This window comes from Dermacentor variabilis, chromosome 6, assembly GCF_050947875.1.
Source record: "Dermacentor variabilis isolate Ectoservices chromosome 6, ASM5094787v1, whole genome shotgun sequence".
Lineage (NCBI taxonomy): Eukaryota > Metazoa > Arthropoda > Arachnida > Ixodida > Ixodidae > Dermacentor > Dermacentor variabilis.
The window spans coordinates 42,051,845-42,067,301 of NC_134573.1; the positions used below are offsets into that span (position 1 = coordinate 42,051,845).

Consider the following 15,457-nt stretch of genomic DNA (forward strand, 5'->3'; position numbering starts at 1 on the left):
TGGCTAGGTTCTAGAAAAAATTGCGCGCGTCTATCGAGCCGTGTAGATAGAGAATTGCTCCCACACGTAGGGCGATACTGAAGATAGTGCAATGCCGGGACGACCCCGCGGCGGAGGTGAAGCAGGCTTTAAACACTCCACCAACTTGCTAAAATAAGTTTAATATCTGAGGTCAAAATGCCGCCCGTATCACATAACAAGCTGATGAGAACAGAAACTACAATTCGATCTGCGTGAGACATGTCTACGTTCGCACCGCCCTCTCTTTGTAGGCGTTCGAAGCGCTTGCGTGTCTAGTTTCCTTCCGCTCTCCAGTGGCGGCGGTCCCGTAACGTCATGCGTGTTTGCTTTCCTCCGGCTTCTCGGCGTGGCGGCCCTGTCGTGCAACTGCCAATGTAACAAACAAACAAAGAAGCTCGTGTCGTGTGACACACAGCTTCGCCGGGCATCCACCTTCACAAAGTGGAATGGCTCCCGATGCTTTTTTTTACGCATTCTTTTCATCTGAGAGCGCATGTGCTCCGGTGTTCAAATGAAGTCCTCAGAATGTGCAATAAACCAAAAAAATGCTAAATACATTTAAAATATTCACTGACTGGAAACGTTCCCACCCTTAAGTTGGCACCAGGTTTACATGTAGCCATCGCGTGGACGTTGCACTACAAAGGAGCATCGGGTGACACCGAAATCCCCTGGGGCACCGCATGTAGCATCCTATTGCAGGAGGTGCAGTTTCTGTGGCGTTTTATTAAAACAGAAATTGTGTTTCAAAAGTATGTTTTAATAACCAGCTCATGCAAAAATAAACAGTTTCTTTCAAAATTAGGAAAAAAAGAGATACCTGCTTAAACCATGTTTTCTTTCATGCTACTTAATAATACATTTGCAGTTACGGATCGTTAACGAACGGGTATATCTGGCTTTCTGTTGTTTTAGGTTTCTTTACAATTACCTATCGTGCTCGTTTCATTTTCGCTCTTCTCTCAAAAATGTGAAATTATTGATATACTTGAATATCGGAAGCTATGTCAGTACTAATCCGAAGTCGCGAGTAATCATCTGTTTCTGTGGTTCCTCTGTCTCTATTTTTCTGTGTTTTTTTCCTAAGTGTACATAATCTAAAGTTTATTCAACAAACACAAATTGACTACAAGAAATAAACACAAAAAAAGCAAGGGAAGCTAGAAGAACGCCCAGCCTTTAAGAAAGAAAAAAGAAAGCGCCCCATTATTCGTTCCCTCACGTTCCTTTCGGGGAATACTATCAGTACGGGCCACTGAATGCGCAAACATCATCATTCGCCTTTGCCCCAGATAGGTGTCCTTCAGAAAAAAATGACCTTTCTGGTGCCGCCTTCAGTGGCAGAGGTGCTAAGTAGATAACACGCATTATTTCCTCTCGGGCCAGTCTATAACAGATTGTGTAAGTGGCCTTCACCCAGAAGCGATCGTTCACAAGGGGGCAAATCCGCCCCACAGATAGCATCGACACGTGAGCACTAAGCAGTCAAGCAAAGACAATTACCCATTGTTTGTATTGCATCTACAGTGAATGCCCTCAACCCTTAGACATGCATAGTTATAAGCATAGTTGTTGCTTTGATGCTTCCATTTTTCGGTGCTTCGAACATGTTCATTCCATGTTATGTTAACATATTATGTGCGATGAAAGAGAGTGATGGAAATGACAAACTATCTGCATATACGCGAAAAATTACGCAAAACAAATGCGTTGCTGGCGCATGAAATAGGCCATTATGAGAACTGGACCGCCCGACCTGCTTTCGACCCAGAGATATGGATCTGATGATATCGTCCGTCGCGCAACGCCCATTCAGTAAAAAATTGTTACGTCTGCGTGCACTTTATGTATACCGTGTGACACGCCGTTTCGCGATGCGCACCTCATATAAAGGAGTGCGTTGTGTGTCAACCTTCGTTAATTTTTATAACATAAATGGGCGCTTGCAAAACAGTACGGTCCTAACATACTGTAACGTAGCGGACACGTCAAAAGAGAGGAGAACGAAGCCGTTGACTTAAACAACAACGGCGAACAAGAAACATGTCAGCTATACCGCATCCCAGAAGCTGTTGACAGCACTGTGGAAAGTAGGGGCGCCCTGAGTGAAGCATGATAGAGCGCACTAGATAATTGTGTTCCTACGCGCCTGTCGCTCCCGTGAATTTGACAGGTGGCTCCAACTTTCTGGGAAAAAGGTTTACTATAGTATTTACGTTCTCTTTGTTTTTCTAGTAGGTGGCGCTTGCTGCCTTTCTGAAATTTTTTTTTTGAACGTGCGAACGTCCGTACCGAAGAAACTGGCCCGATATTTTCTTTTTATCGTCACCTGTTCGCATCAGTTCTTGCCACAGCAGGTTTCTTTTTTTCAATGTTTCCGCCACGCGTATATAGGGATATTTACATGAGTGTGCCCACTGCCCAAGAAATTGAACTGAATTGAGTCCATTTGCCACAATTAACGTTGCGTGAGACCAAGAATAAAAGCTGATCAAACAGCTTTTGTTCGAACGGCTCGGTCCAATACATGACAAGGCAGCCGTATGCCTATTAAGGCGAAATTAATTAGTTAATTAATACTCAATCAAAAAGGTAATTTAAAGTTTATTTTCCAACACAATTGTTCGGCGTTTCTCGTTTTAATTTTAGTTACCCTTACTGCGACAATGCTGAATTATCCCGACTTCTAGGTTGATTAAAAAAGCTGCACCATGATCAACAACATCGTCGACGATCTGGTCCAGTTTTCTCATCAAATCATCTTCATTGAGAACATGCTCCACACAGGCCTTCTATTTCTCAGCAGTCAATGGCATGATACCTTGCGAAACCAGTTTGCACTCGCCGCGAAGCCCTTCACGTCGCTCCAAACAAGCTCTATCGGGTTCAGTTGGCAATGGTAGGGCGGCAGGCGCACGAAGAGGTGACCAGTAGCTTCAGCGATACGCACTACACGGTATCGGTCGTCTCTCTTTACGTAAGCTTCATGAACTCCGCCTTTCCCATGTCGCTGCTCCGCGCAACATCTTTTCCGGACAGCCAAGACTGTATCTCCGTTTTGATGCTGCTCATGCGTGGCACATTATCCTGCTTCACAGAGTGATATGGTGCATTATCTCTGACTACAACACTTCGTGGTGGTAGCTGTAGGAACAGCTTCTGGGAAAACCACTTTTCGTAGCAGTTTCCGTTCATTTCTTCGTGGTAGCCGCCTGAGCTTTTCTTAGCTCGGAAGACTTCCGCTGCGCCTTTGACGAAACCGCGTTCCCTACCGCAGTGCGCTACAATAAGTCTGCCGCCTCTGCCACTGGGGTTTTGAAGACCGGCCGACAGTCCGGATCGACGTGCTTTGTGCGCAGACAGGATGGTGTCGTCAATTGACAGCCGAATACGCGTGTGGCCGATGTTGATCCACGTTTCATCGGTGAAAATAAGTGGCCCTACCCTGCCGCCGGAGCTCCGCTTTATGGCACAGGTACCGGCGCCGACAGTGCCCTTGGTGCGTCGCTTCGATCAGCAGTGCGTTCCGAGCGCCTTTCTTACACTGGAAGCTAAGCTTCTTCAGCATCCTCGGCGTCTTCGCTGTGTACACGGTCGGTAGTCTGTCGTCCTCTTTTAAACGCTGCAATACCTTGACGATAGTTGGGATTTACAATCTCTGGAAGAAGCTGTGAACCACCCTTCGCAACACGCTTCTTCACCCGCTCACGGCTTTTTTCACAAAAACGCTTTTCGGTTACAGCACTCTGTCCGCTTCCTCCGCCTTGTTGGCGACCAGTAGAGCGCTCAGCTGGGTAAGTTTCGCGGTGCTCGTGATCAGCGAATCCACACTTGAAGTGTCCCCGCACTCTATGCAAAGCGCATTAAAAATATTTAAAGCTAACTGCTTCGCCATTTTGTGGAAATCGCGCACATTTGCTGGACGGCACATAGATGACACAGTTTGCAGCGGCGCAACCGCCTCCACGCACCGCCACCTCGCAACAGGCTTCCACAGAGTTGTGTACGTGCGGTCTTTGCCGATTAATTTCATGAATGATTGAAATGCTCTCTATACTTTAAATAAATCAGTCTTCACTATATTTTAAATTTCGGTGTTTATTGTTTGAAAAATATACCTATAGATTGCTCGAATATTTGAAACACTGTGTTGTGCTCTTACGTACCGCTCTGATTGGACGAGAGAACAGTACTTTTAACAGTGCTGTCAAGATCTTGTGAGATGATCTAAGGGAGCCACCGCTTGGGCCAGGCCAATCGTCGTCAGGCCACCTGATTCTAGGCGGAGAGAAATCCCATTACGAAAAATTTGGTTCCCATGCAACGCCTCTTATTAGCCCGAGTGATAATCCATTGCATAAATCACTTTAAGGTTACAGATATCAAAATGTATTACTTACCATGTTACTCGGCGCTCGCCGTTGTCACCTAAATGAATTATTCCTGCAGGGAGTGAATAAATCTAGGGAAAAGAAACGAAATATTTAAAATCATTTTATCGTTAAATCTTTTACGCTACGATCGAATGGCAAAAGCTTTCCCGAGTCTTCAAAATTACGGTCGCTGTTAAGATGATGAGGAATATACATATCCGAAGCCGTGTAGCACTTTTCAGACACTTGGTTTATACATGACTGTGTTTTGCGTGTCTCAAAATGCGCGCCTGACATTCGTTCCAAATATGCTGTGTTAGTTCTTCAACACCTAGCGTATAACGTGGTCACACAGCTCGTATCGTAACGAGGCCATAAAAATGTGAACGATGGAAAAATGGAGATTTAATTCAATTCAAATTTAAGACAATTCAAATAGAGCACAATCATTAACAACGCTCCCGCTCTCCAACCGAACAAGTTTTGAGCAGAACAACTTGCACGCTCCAGTAGGGTAACAAATCGGGTCAGTTGGTCTGCGGCGTAGTTGGAATTCTGGAAGACGAGCGCTTACACAAAAATACATAGGAAATAATGACGCTGACATTGCTCTCTGTGTGTGTCGTTCGCATGCCAAACAGGATAACTGCGCCACCCACAGAGCAAGAAAGCACGAGCATTCTACTGAGAGCAATACTTTGCACATTTGCCTATGCAGTGTGGTTCCTGCACTTGCGAGCCAAGTCTTTCCATTATCCGCATGATAGGCAATATTGAAGGCGTATTAGATAACAAAGGCGTATTCCAACAAAAAGAAGCAGGATATTTCTATGAGTGATACGCCAGTGGCCCTGCGCTGCACTAAAAACCAATTCATCGCGTCTTCTTAAAATATAACGTGCGTGAATTATCACAATTCATACTCTATTGCAATCTAATCTGTTATCGGTGAGTAGACGTATTTGCGCACGCTTGCACTTTCCTTGGAAAAATTACGAAGCCTGTGCTCTGAAGAAATTTAGCTGTGAGTGACGTTCTTTTCTGACTTGTTGTTCGTTAATGTCTCCCGCGCCTTTTTCGCCGCATGAAGTATGTATCAAGTAGCCCAGCAACGTGTAGTAATACATAGCTCAGTAGCGCGGGAGCATGACTTTGATATATCCTCCTTACATTTATCTTTTCCACACATAGCAAACTAAAGATGTTTCATTTATATCATGACACAGCCGCCGCAATTTTAACCAGCTTTAAAATTACGTTTGCGCGGATTGGCGCATTTTGGCAAGAAATAGTAAATAAGCTCACAAGACGACATTATTGATGTTTGTGAATCGGTGCCCTCTGCCTCGGTTTCTCTGCTTGTGTTACGTCGCGCTATTTGCAATTTTGATGCCGCTTGGCATTATCTCGTTCACTAGGGAGGCGGAGATATTCTGCGAGGGCGATGTTTACCTCGGCTGGAACCCTGTTACCCATGCCGCTGGTTTCGTTCTTATTGCGTCCGCCTTGTGTTCTGGAGCGAGAGTGGTGCCATCAAAGAGTGGCCTACCTGCCAAGGACTTCGTCCAGACTGTCAACAAACACCAGGTAACCTTTGCACTAACGTCAGCACTGAACGTCCTCACAGTTTACCCCTTCCATCCTGCACGTTGCTTTCTTCTTTATAACCAGCAATGAAACCCCGAGTCACACTTGGAATGTGTTAGCCACGAGTAAGGTTCTCGTTTGTTGATGTCTTGATAATGCATGTGCACATCAGCAATCACGCAACATCCACTAAAAAAAAGGAAAGATGTGAATCCACGCGGATGCGACCAAGTGCACATTGTTCGGAGTCTCCCTGAGAAACCTCAAGTAATTTTTAATAGGTCACCTTCAATAACACAACTCAAAGGCAGATATCGAACTCCTTCATTTTCCTAATAGTGAAATGTGAATGAGAGAGCCGCAGAAAATCGTCAGAAAGATCGAAATGAGATGCACTTTCAGCGACGTGAACATTTATATATCTCTAGCAGGGTACACATTACGGCTTTATTTTTTTGGGGGGGGGGGAAGAAAGGAAGTCCGCTAAATATGAAAATACTGTGTCGCAGTGCACCCGCAAGCACAGGATAGCGGTGCCGTCGTATACTCTCGGCGGGAAAGCGAGCCGTTCATGTGAGGCTCCCCGTTCCGGGCCCTTCGTTTGCTTGATCTCGATGCGCATCATTGGGCGGAAACTCTTGGCACGTCGTGCAGATAACACCGAGTGCTCTTATCGTTGCCTCTCTACCCCGTAACAGACTAACATCTCGCTGCCACACGAAGTCTGTTCGACGGCGCTGCTAACCGGAGTACGAGGACGCGCAGCCACACGTTGTATCCCTATGCTACAGATATATACACTCTCCGTGTGTGTTTTGCTGCAAACATCTCATTCTGAGGTTTTGTTACTATTCTCTGCAACTTCTAGTGTGCATCTTGACGAATAAGACATTTCAAAGGTCGTTGATTCTCCTAAGGAATCAACTGGATGGAACAGGCTAAATATTATAAAGTGCGTCTCAACTCAACTTTGATGAATATGCCCTTGGCTTTATTCGCGTTCCAGGATATATATATATATATATATATATATATATATATATATATATATATATATATAGGCTTCGTGTTTGATAGTTCAAAAAAACGTCACTATTAAGGGTGTTTCTACGAAGACATTACCATAGAGAGCCGTGCTTAGTGCTCGCAAAAGCTGCAGTCATGCAGCTTTTTCCCGCCACCCTTTTTCTCTCTTTGTTGAGACATGAAACCAAATTTTGATTGATTGATTGATTTTTAACAATAGCCGTTTTGAAACAAAAGGGGGGTTCCTTCGGAGACATTATGTCAGGGGTGGCGACCACGGGGTGACGGGTGATACATGTTAATTAGTTGCTAAATAATATATATATATATATATATATATATATATATATGTGTGTGTGTGTGTGTGTGTGTGTGTGTGTGTGTGTGTGTGTGTGTGTGTGTGTGTGTGTGTGTGTGTGTGTGTGTTTCACGTGGTGGTGACGTTGGAGAACACAGTAGCAATACTGTCAAAGACAAAATGAACTTTTATTGGGCGAACCTGTGCCCACAAAAACAAGCTGCACTTATAGCACAACGATAGCGGCGAACACGACCATTTCTCCCCGCCTAACAAATGTTATCACACAGCACTGGACGCTCCTGCATGTAAAAGAAGTTTCTGGGACCTTATCGATGGTTCCGTCCACTGTCTTTCACCGCAACTTCGGTAATTTGATTCCATGCATGCGCGGCGCGACTACTGTAGAACTTTGTAGAAGACACGCGGGTCCCAGCGGTTACTCTGGAACATGCGACGACTGATCTATAAAATCCGACGCGCCTGACCCGCTGATCAGATTTTCAACGATCGCCGACCGTGTTCGCCGCTATCGTTGTGCTATAAGTGTAGCCTGTTTTTGTGGGCACAGGTTCGCCCAATAAAAGTTAATTTTTGGCTTTTACAGTACTGCTACTGTGTTCTTCAACGTCACCACCACGTGAAACACACACACACACACACACCCCCCCCCACACACACACACATATATATATATATATATATATATTCGGAACTTTTAATTTCAGCCGGTTCCTCTTAATTGGGAACTGGAAGCAAGCTCTGCGCACACGCCATATCAACATTTGGATTTGGGAAAGATAGAGTTTGCTGCGGAAGCGTGACATGATGAATTTCGGCTATCAGAAAGCGCGAAAACGAAACTGGGAGGCGGAAGCGAGCACGAAGCCGCGGCCCTGGAAGCGACGTTGTGCTTATGTCACCCAGCGGCGGAGGGAGCTAGGGGTGTGGGGCTCCACGCGCTGTGACAGCGAAGAGCGCGGGCAGCTTTAAGAGCTTAAAAGGTACTTAATGAATGCTTGCTAATTAGTGACTAATCACCGCTTATCACCTATAACCCCATTTTAGGCACCGCTGACTGAATGCCTCCGAAGTAACCCTCATTTTATTTCAGAACGGCTATTTTAATATATTGCTTAATGTCTTTGTACAAACACCCCGTATCTAACGAGACCATCCCAGAGCAATGCCACCGGGTCCAAGTACTTGCCATGTGTTCATTTGCCTGTACCCTCTCCCCTTGCACTACTCTCTGCGTGATGATAAAAAGTGCAGTCGTATAGTGTGTACAGAACCCGCCGTGGTGTCGTATGTTGTCGCTTCAACGTTGCGCTGCTGAGCCCGAGGTGAAATCCCGGCTGCGGTCGGCGGATCCGGGCGAAATGCGAGAACGTCAGTGTACCGAGCGTGGGGTGCACGGCAAGGAACCCCAGGTGGTCGAAATTAATCGGGAATCCACAACCGCGAGGTGCCTCGTAATCATATACTGGTTTTGGTCTGTAAAAGTCGAGTTTATTAGGGGTAAAACTTGCTTCTCGTTGCCATTGTTTGCTTTACCAACCCATAGTGGCGGTCTTTTTCGGGTTCTGTATTGTTTTTATTGTCTGATTGCATTTCGAAACTCAAAACTGAATTCCTTGTGTACGTCAATCCCGCGCTTCTGTTACGCCAGTACATCGATCATCGTGAGGCCACCACCTAATCATTAGCTTTACATTGGCCATATATAGGGCAAATGTAAAGAAAAAAGTGACAACTATTCCACTCTGTGAAGATCGAATGGCCGCCAAAGCTGACGACAGTTAAAGCTCTCAAACGAAAAGGAAAGTGCTTTCGCTGCCATTCTATCTTCACAGAGTGGAATTGCCATTTTTTGCCTTGCGAATCTGGCGTCGTTGCTTTGTTCCAAGGTACCCGGGCTCACGATTGTCATTTTCGTTCAGCATCGTGGGAACGTTCTTCGTCAGTGGTATTTTCGCGCCGGCGCCGTTTTCGTTTTCTTTGCTGTTCCCTCCGGCACTCTTCGTACTCATGTTGTCCTTTAAGGGTACGAACTATACATGTCCGTCCCATCGACATCGCAGCTTCTTTTTTTATCGCGCATACCTCTCCTGCTTATATACTGCGATAGCTTTGATGTCACGCTGTTGTTCACGGTGAGCGTTCTAATCTGTTCCACATTTTGATATCTGCGCCGCCGCAGCTCACCCGTATAGGTTTGTTAGAAATAGCTAAGTCCATTCCTGTTGCCAGACGAAAAAATCTACGTTCATACCCTTGTTCCTAGGACCTTATTGGATTCCACGTGAGAGAAGGGTAGCTATATATAGGGCGGGTTACAGGTCGCCGAGTCCACATGGGTATGCGCGATTGAGCTTCGACCCTTTCTGCACATCACCAGGATCGGCCCGCATGATTATTTATTTCTGTTGACTGACGCCGAAAAAAACTACCGAAGGTCAGTCATATACAGCTTTCGCTGTAAAATTGACGTGCCACCATCTCCAGCAACAAATATGTCTCCTTAGGCCCTGTGCAGTCGGTAAGTGGACCCACTAACCAGTGCGATATTGCACAGCTGTGGTTCTTATGAGCGGTTTTTTGCGCCACACATATCCTTTGAGTGTTGGCATCTATTCATGCATTATAGAGGCAACATGGCAATCAACTAAGGCGCCAGTTTTGGCATCGCAAGTTATTTATTCTCCAAAACGCGGCATCAACTGCCACGCCTGCCTCCGTCCCCGTAACTGAGTTCTAATGAAAGAAATTGCTTATGTCACTTGATTTCAATTTGTTCTCAGCATCGCGAAACCACTGAATTGATTTTGGCCAGTACTCGCGATGGACGGCACCATGTGAAAATGCGGAGTTCAAAGAAATTTTATAGGCAGTAGGTTAGAGTGAAAAGTAGCAGGGTTACTTTCTCAACAGACTGCGTTAATTGAATCTATTTTGCTTTCGTGTGGACAGAGCATCTTCAGTTCACGACGGCAGGAAGCAAAAACAAACAAAAAGCACTGCTTCCATCATCTTACTTCTTTGACTGAAACGCTGAATCAACCTATTGTTGCTCTAAATGCACACTTGTTTAAACGCATTGGCACGGGTAAGGTATACTTCTGCACTTGAAGCAGCGAAATGCTCTATAGAAGGTTCATGTGAAACAATACGCAGTGGCGAGTGCCACAACTTTGTGAAACTTGAGCGCTGAACCAACCAATGGTCTTGCCGGAAGGGAAATTTGCACCTTGACCCCTTACTTATGGAACACATATAGCGGAGGAAGCTTCACCGTTAATATATCTATCTGCTTCACTGCATATCTCTGTCCAGGTGACATCTATTGTGGCATTCCCGACAGCGTTCCGCAAGCTTGTATTCGACCTGGATGAAGGCGACGTGCCCACCGTAAAGCGGATACTCATGTGTGGCACGTCAACTGCCGAGGAATTGTACCAGAGGGTACTGAAGGTACGATGAGCAGTGTCTGTCAAGTATTCGTTACATATGTTCTATTTAGTAGAGCGGGCGTGACACCCCTACTTCATTCGTTGCACAGTGCTTTCTCAATTCGTGCACAGTTAGGGGATTGGAAGAATTGTGGATAAAGCGCGTGCACTTGCAATGTGACCACTTTAGGACTCTTGTTTTCAGCGACAATACGTAACATCCTTCTGGATTATACCTCAGATGACGTCATCTGACGCACTTGCGCGATGCTGAGACCATTTAGTTCTTCCGCCATTTAACATTTATTTATTTATTTATTTATTTATTTATTTATTCATCCCTCAAATTCCCCAATTAAGATGCATTGCATGAGCGGTAGGACTTTTATCGCAGCAAACGTTTCTTCAATGCAGTTCTTGATATGTATAATGACCGCATCCCTCTACAATTTATTGCAGGCTAATTCCAACAATAAAAAAGCGCATATTTAGCTTTTGCAAAAAACATACATGCAAAGCGCAACTTTTGGCTCCATTTCCATTTATGATTCAATGATTACTTCTACTCCCCATGATCGCCACAGTGTCAACGTACTCTTTCCTAACATTGTCATCAAGTTGACGTCATTTCTTCGGAGAACTAACAAATGTATTGATCTACTTTCTCATTGCTTGACAATAACTGATACATATTCTGTTTGAAATTGCGTTAGGTAACATGACTTTGTTATAAAATGTTGCTTTATTATGGCTACTTGCTACTGGTAACGCAAATGAATCATACTGTTGTGGCTGTGTATTAAATATGCGTAAATGTGGAAATTATTTAAAAGCCGTATTGCTATTTAAAGCTTCCTACTCCTGCACCGCGATAATCTTCAACATTCATACGTCCTCTGTAAATTCTGGTATTACTGAATCTCAGGATAGCCTAAAGGTATAGTTGTTCATTTAATTGCATTATGACATGCAGTGAAGTTGCCAACAGTGCTAAGACGACAAAGGGGAGGCAGCATATTGGAGAGCTGAAATAGACAGAGCAAGCGACAGGAAGGTTGGCGGTGGCTTAGTGTAGCTCTCACGCGCGAAACACCGTAATAAGTGTTTTGAAGTATTCGCTTTTGCGTGACATCAGAACGCCAAACACGATAGCTCTTCCAGACGGAGATCACGCTCTACCATCGTTGCAGTACAAGGTATGAGAAGGCTGACCAATGTTTCAGGTCAGAATATTAAACGTGCTTACATGGTATTTAGACGAGGTACCTATGTTTTCAGAGCATGTTTTGCTGGAGCGACAAAATCGCAATGAAAAAAAGCATGCGACAAAAACCACCCGGAGGATGTTTATTTATTTATTCGCATATTATTTATAATACGAATCATATCGTACGTCACCTACGCCGAAGAAATTGTAGTTTAGTCGCGACTAAGGCTACGGCAGTACGAATAACGTATTTCACCTGCAGTAAATTTAGCCTGTTATTCAGTTTATCACCGCTACTACTATGGGGCAATAGGAAAACCGCTTTCGCGTGTTAAAGCAGCTCGGAATCAATTTTCGCACATACAGTAAGACAGCGTGGGCGATATGTAGGAGAGGCCGCTCTGAACATAGGTGTGCCAAGCATTGCTGCACTGCATGCAGCCAGAAATTTACAATCTACTGTCAAACACAGCGAAGAATCTCTTGCTTTTGCTTTCGCTTCTGCAATGTTGTCATGCAGCGTCGTCGGAAGCAGCTGGCTCACCAAAGCTGTTGGCTGATTTCGTAATGGCTAGAGCATTCTCAGTAATACCCCATTGCTAATTCTGAATTACGTAAATAATAAAAAAGAAACAATTATATGTCTGCGTTCTCGAAAAGACAGGAAAACGATTTCGTCGTTGCGCGGCGCGTGGCCCCCGATACGGCAGGGGCGAGCAGCGTAGCCTACCGCAGTCGCCACGGGGTGGCGCGGCGAGCCCTTCCGCCGATTTCGACGCCGCGACACGCGACGTTTGGCCGGGGCTTTGCCTTCTTGATTTCTGCCCTCTGCAACTTCCAGCACGCTAGCGGAGACGAGAGGAGAGAGAAAGTAGGCTATCGCTGCGGTAACCGCGTTTATAGTCGAAGGATTCGAAAAATACTTGCGGATGAGATTCGTGAGACGACGTCCTCTAATAGTGAGGCCATTCAATGATTAGTTAGAAAATTAGTTCAGGGCCCCTTTAGGTCACGCGTATGGCTATCCTATGTAACGTAAGCTACATAAGAAAGTTATCCGCTGCGGCTTAGTTCATACCTTCCTTACCGGATATGACTCCCATCTTTGCAACAAATTTCCTGCTGTCAGTCGCAGCCCCGAGTTCGCCGCCGTGCTCTACTGCATATCGCCTGCTTTGGCCCGCATTCTGCTTCTGCAATATACCACCTGCTTCCTGTTCTGCGCATTGCGTTACCTAATCAAGTCCACATTTTCTCCGTTGTGTCAACGAGGATGTCAGCTACACTTGTTTTATCTCTGCCGCATTTATTGTTGCATTTTCCCTGTCAATTGTTTCCTGTCACATGTTAACTCAGAGGGCACATACTCGAAATCCAGCAGGGGTAACGGGGATTGAGCTCGCACTGAGTACTGATCGTTTCTTTATCACATTTGAATTACGCCGCGCCTTCGCGTAGTGTTTTTCGTAAGAACTTCTTTACAATTATTACGGCGTATATGCGATAATTCCAACTTTCGCACCTTTGCCGCCCAGGTATTTCAGCCCAAGAGCCTGCGGAACGGATACGGGCTCTCTGAAATCGTCGGCTACGCCTGCATGACAGCGCCAAACACGATAGGTCTTTCCGACGCAGGTCACCCTGTACCATCGGTGCAGTACAAGGTACGAGAAGGCTGACCAGTGCTTCAGGTCAGAATATTAGACGTGCCTACGCGGTATACAGACCAGGGGTTGCTTTCGTATTTAGTATTCACCCATTCGGCCATCAGATTTCTCTCAAAGGGGCTAATCTTTGAGCGTACGATAAAAATTTCGCTTCCTCGGGATGGAACCACAGCTCGTAAAATGTATGACGAATACAGTTTTTGCAGCGTTCGCCGTTTAATGAACCTGCAAAGCATGGCTGGCATATCGAGGCACAGAGAACTAGCGACATACGCGATTCACTCATTCTTCCTGCGACCAACATCTGCAGATCGGTCTTTAGCGAAAGGGGGTCGACTTGACGGTTCTAAATGCAAGAAAGGATGGCAGCATACAAAGCGAAGATGTGTGCGTTATCATCAATTCTTTATCAGACAGCTCATGAAAAGCGAGAGGTTGCGGTACCGGTGTTCAGGACGCTTCAAGCAACTCTTATTGGGAGATAATGATGGCAACCGTACTTAATACGTAAGAACACTGCTGGCCTGCGTCTTCAGATCTGAGAAAGCATCTTGAGTATTCACACGCACTTTTTTTAATAATCTAGTTTTGCGTTTCGTATGAACTAATTTTCTGTACTTTACATATACCATATGTCTATCTAGTTCCTCATGAGTAGCGTTAACGGTCTAATGGAACGGATGATCCTTGGCCGCCTGAAATGGTACCGTAAACACTACAAGATTTATCCGAGTTCCATGGCTGGTTTCCGACGTGGCCGCTCTTCCATCGACAACGTAGTTGATCTGTTTCATATGTCCAACACGAAAGGTCCCGTAAGCGTTTATCTGCTGCTTTGTTCTTAGATGTGAAAGGGGCATAGGATAACGTATTACATGAGGCCATTATCGACACTCTTGTGACGGTTGGCCTAGGTGGTCGAGTCTTTTTGTGGATTGCAAGTTACCTATCTGCAAGATCATTCTATGTGTTAACTGAAGATGGCCCAACTACGCGACGCTATACCAGCAGGGGCGTTCCTCGAGGTGGTGCTCTTAGCCCGACGCTATTCAACCTCGCTCTTATTGGACTAGCTGAATACTTGCCAACTACCACGAAAATTTTAATATACGCAGACGACATCTGTGTCCGGACTTCGGCAGTCACACGTTCTCAGATACGTGCACGGCTTCAAAGAGCGGCTACTTTGACAGCGAGCTACTTGTGTAAACAAGGTCTCACCATATCAGCAGAAAAATGCGCGCTAGTGGCATTTACTCGCAAACCAATGACGCCTTATGTCATCTTAATCAATGGGCGCACCATTTCCTATGTCAGAACCCGCAGATTACTTGGCGTAATTATCGACTGAGACCTCTTTCGGAGCCCGCACGTGGCCTACATGAAACGGCGCCTGGCAGCAACTTCCCAGTTGTTTAAGTATTTAACAGGAAAGACGTGGGAAACGTCAGTAGACACAATGCTGAAACTCTACAGAGCTCTCTTTCTCGGTTTCTTAAAATATAGTCTACCTGTACCGACCAACACCTGCAAGACAAATATTCGTGTACTGCGGGCAGCACAAGCTCAAGCACTCAGAGTTTGCCTTGATTTGCCCAGATGCACGTCAACAAAGGCAACTATTGCGATTTCTCGGGACCATTCAATGCAAACTCACATTATGGTGGAAGCACTGAGAACGGACATCAGACATTTTGCACGTGTCCCCTATCACCACCTTGCAGCACTACTTTCAGACAGGCAACAAGCATCATTCCCTAAAGCTATCGTCAAGTACAGCGACAAACTTCCCTCGGGCTTCCCCGCTGTATCTGAACCATCGATAC

General features: G+C 45.4%; 1 protein-coding gene and 1 pseudogene across 1 annotated transcript in view; one reads left to right on the forward strand and one right to left on the reverse strand.

The window, feature by feature from the left end:
- Nucleotides 1-15,457, forward strand: part of LOC142586104 (uncharacterized) — a 76,611-nt gene that overhangs the window by 38,776 nt on the left and 22,378 nt on the right. The window contains exons 6-8 of the mRNA XM_075697362.1: nucleotides 5,813-5,981; nucleotides 10,642-10,779; nucleotides 13,500-13,628. Of these exons, the coding sequence (XP_075553477.1) occupies nucleotides 5,813-5,981; nucleotides 10,642-10,779; nucleotides 13,500-13,628 (436 nt within the window). The remainder of the gene's footprint in view (nucleotides 1-5,812; nucleotides 5,982-10,641; nucleotides 10,780-13,499; nucleotides 13,629-15,457) is intronic.
- Nucleotides 62-242, reverse strand: LOC142586428 (U2 spliceosomal RNA; annotated as a pseudogene).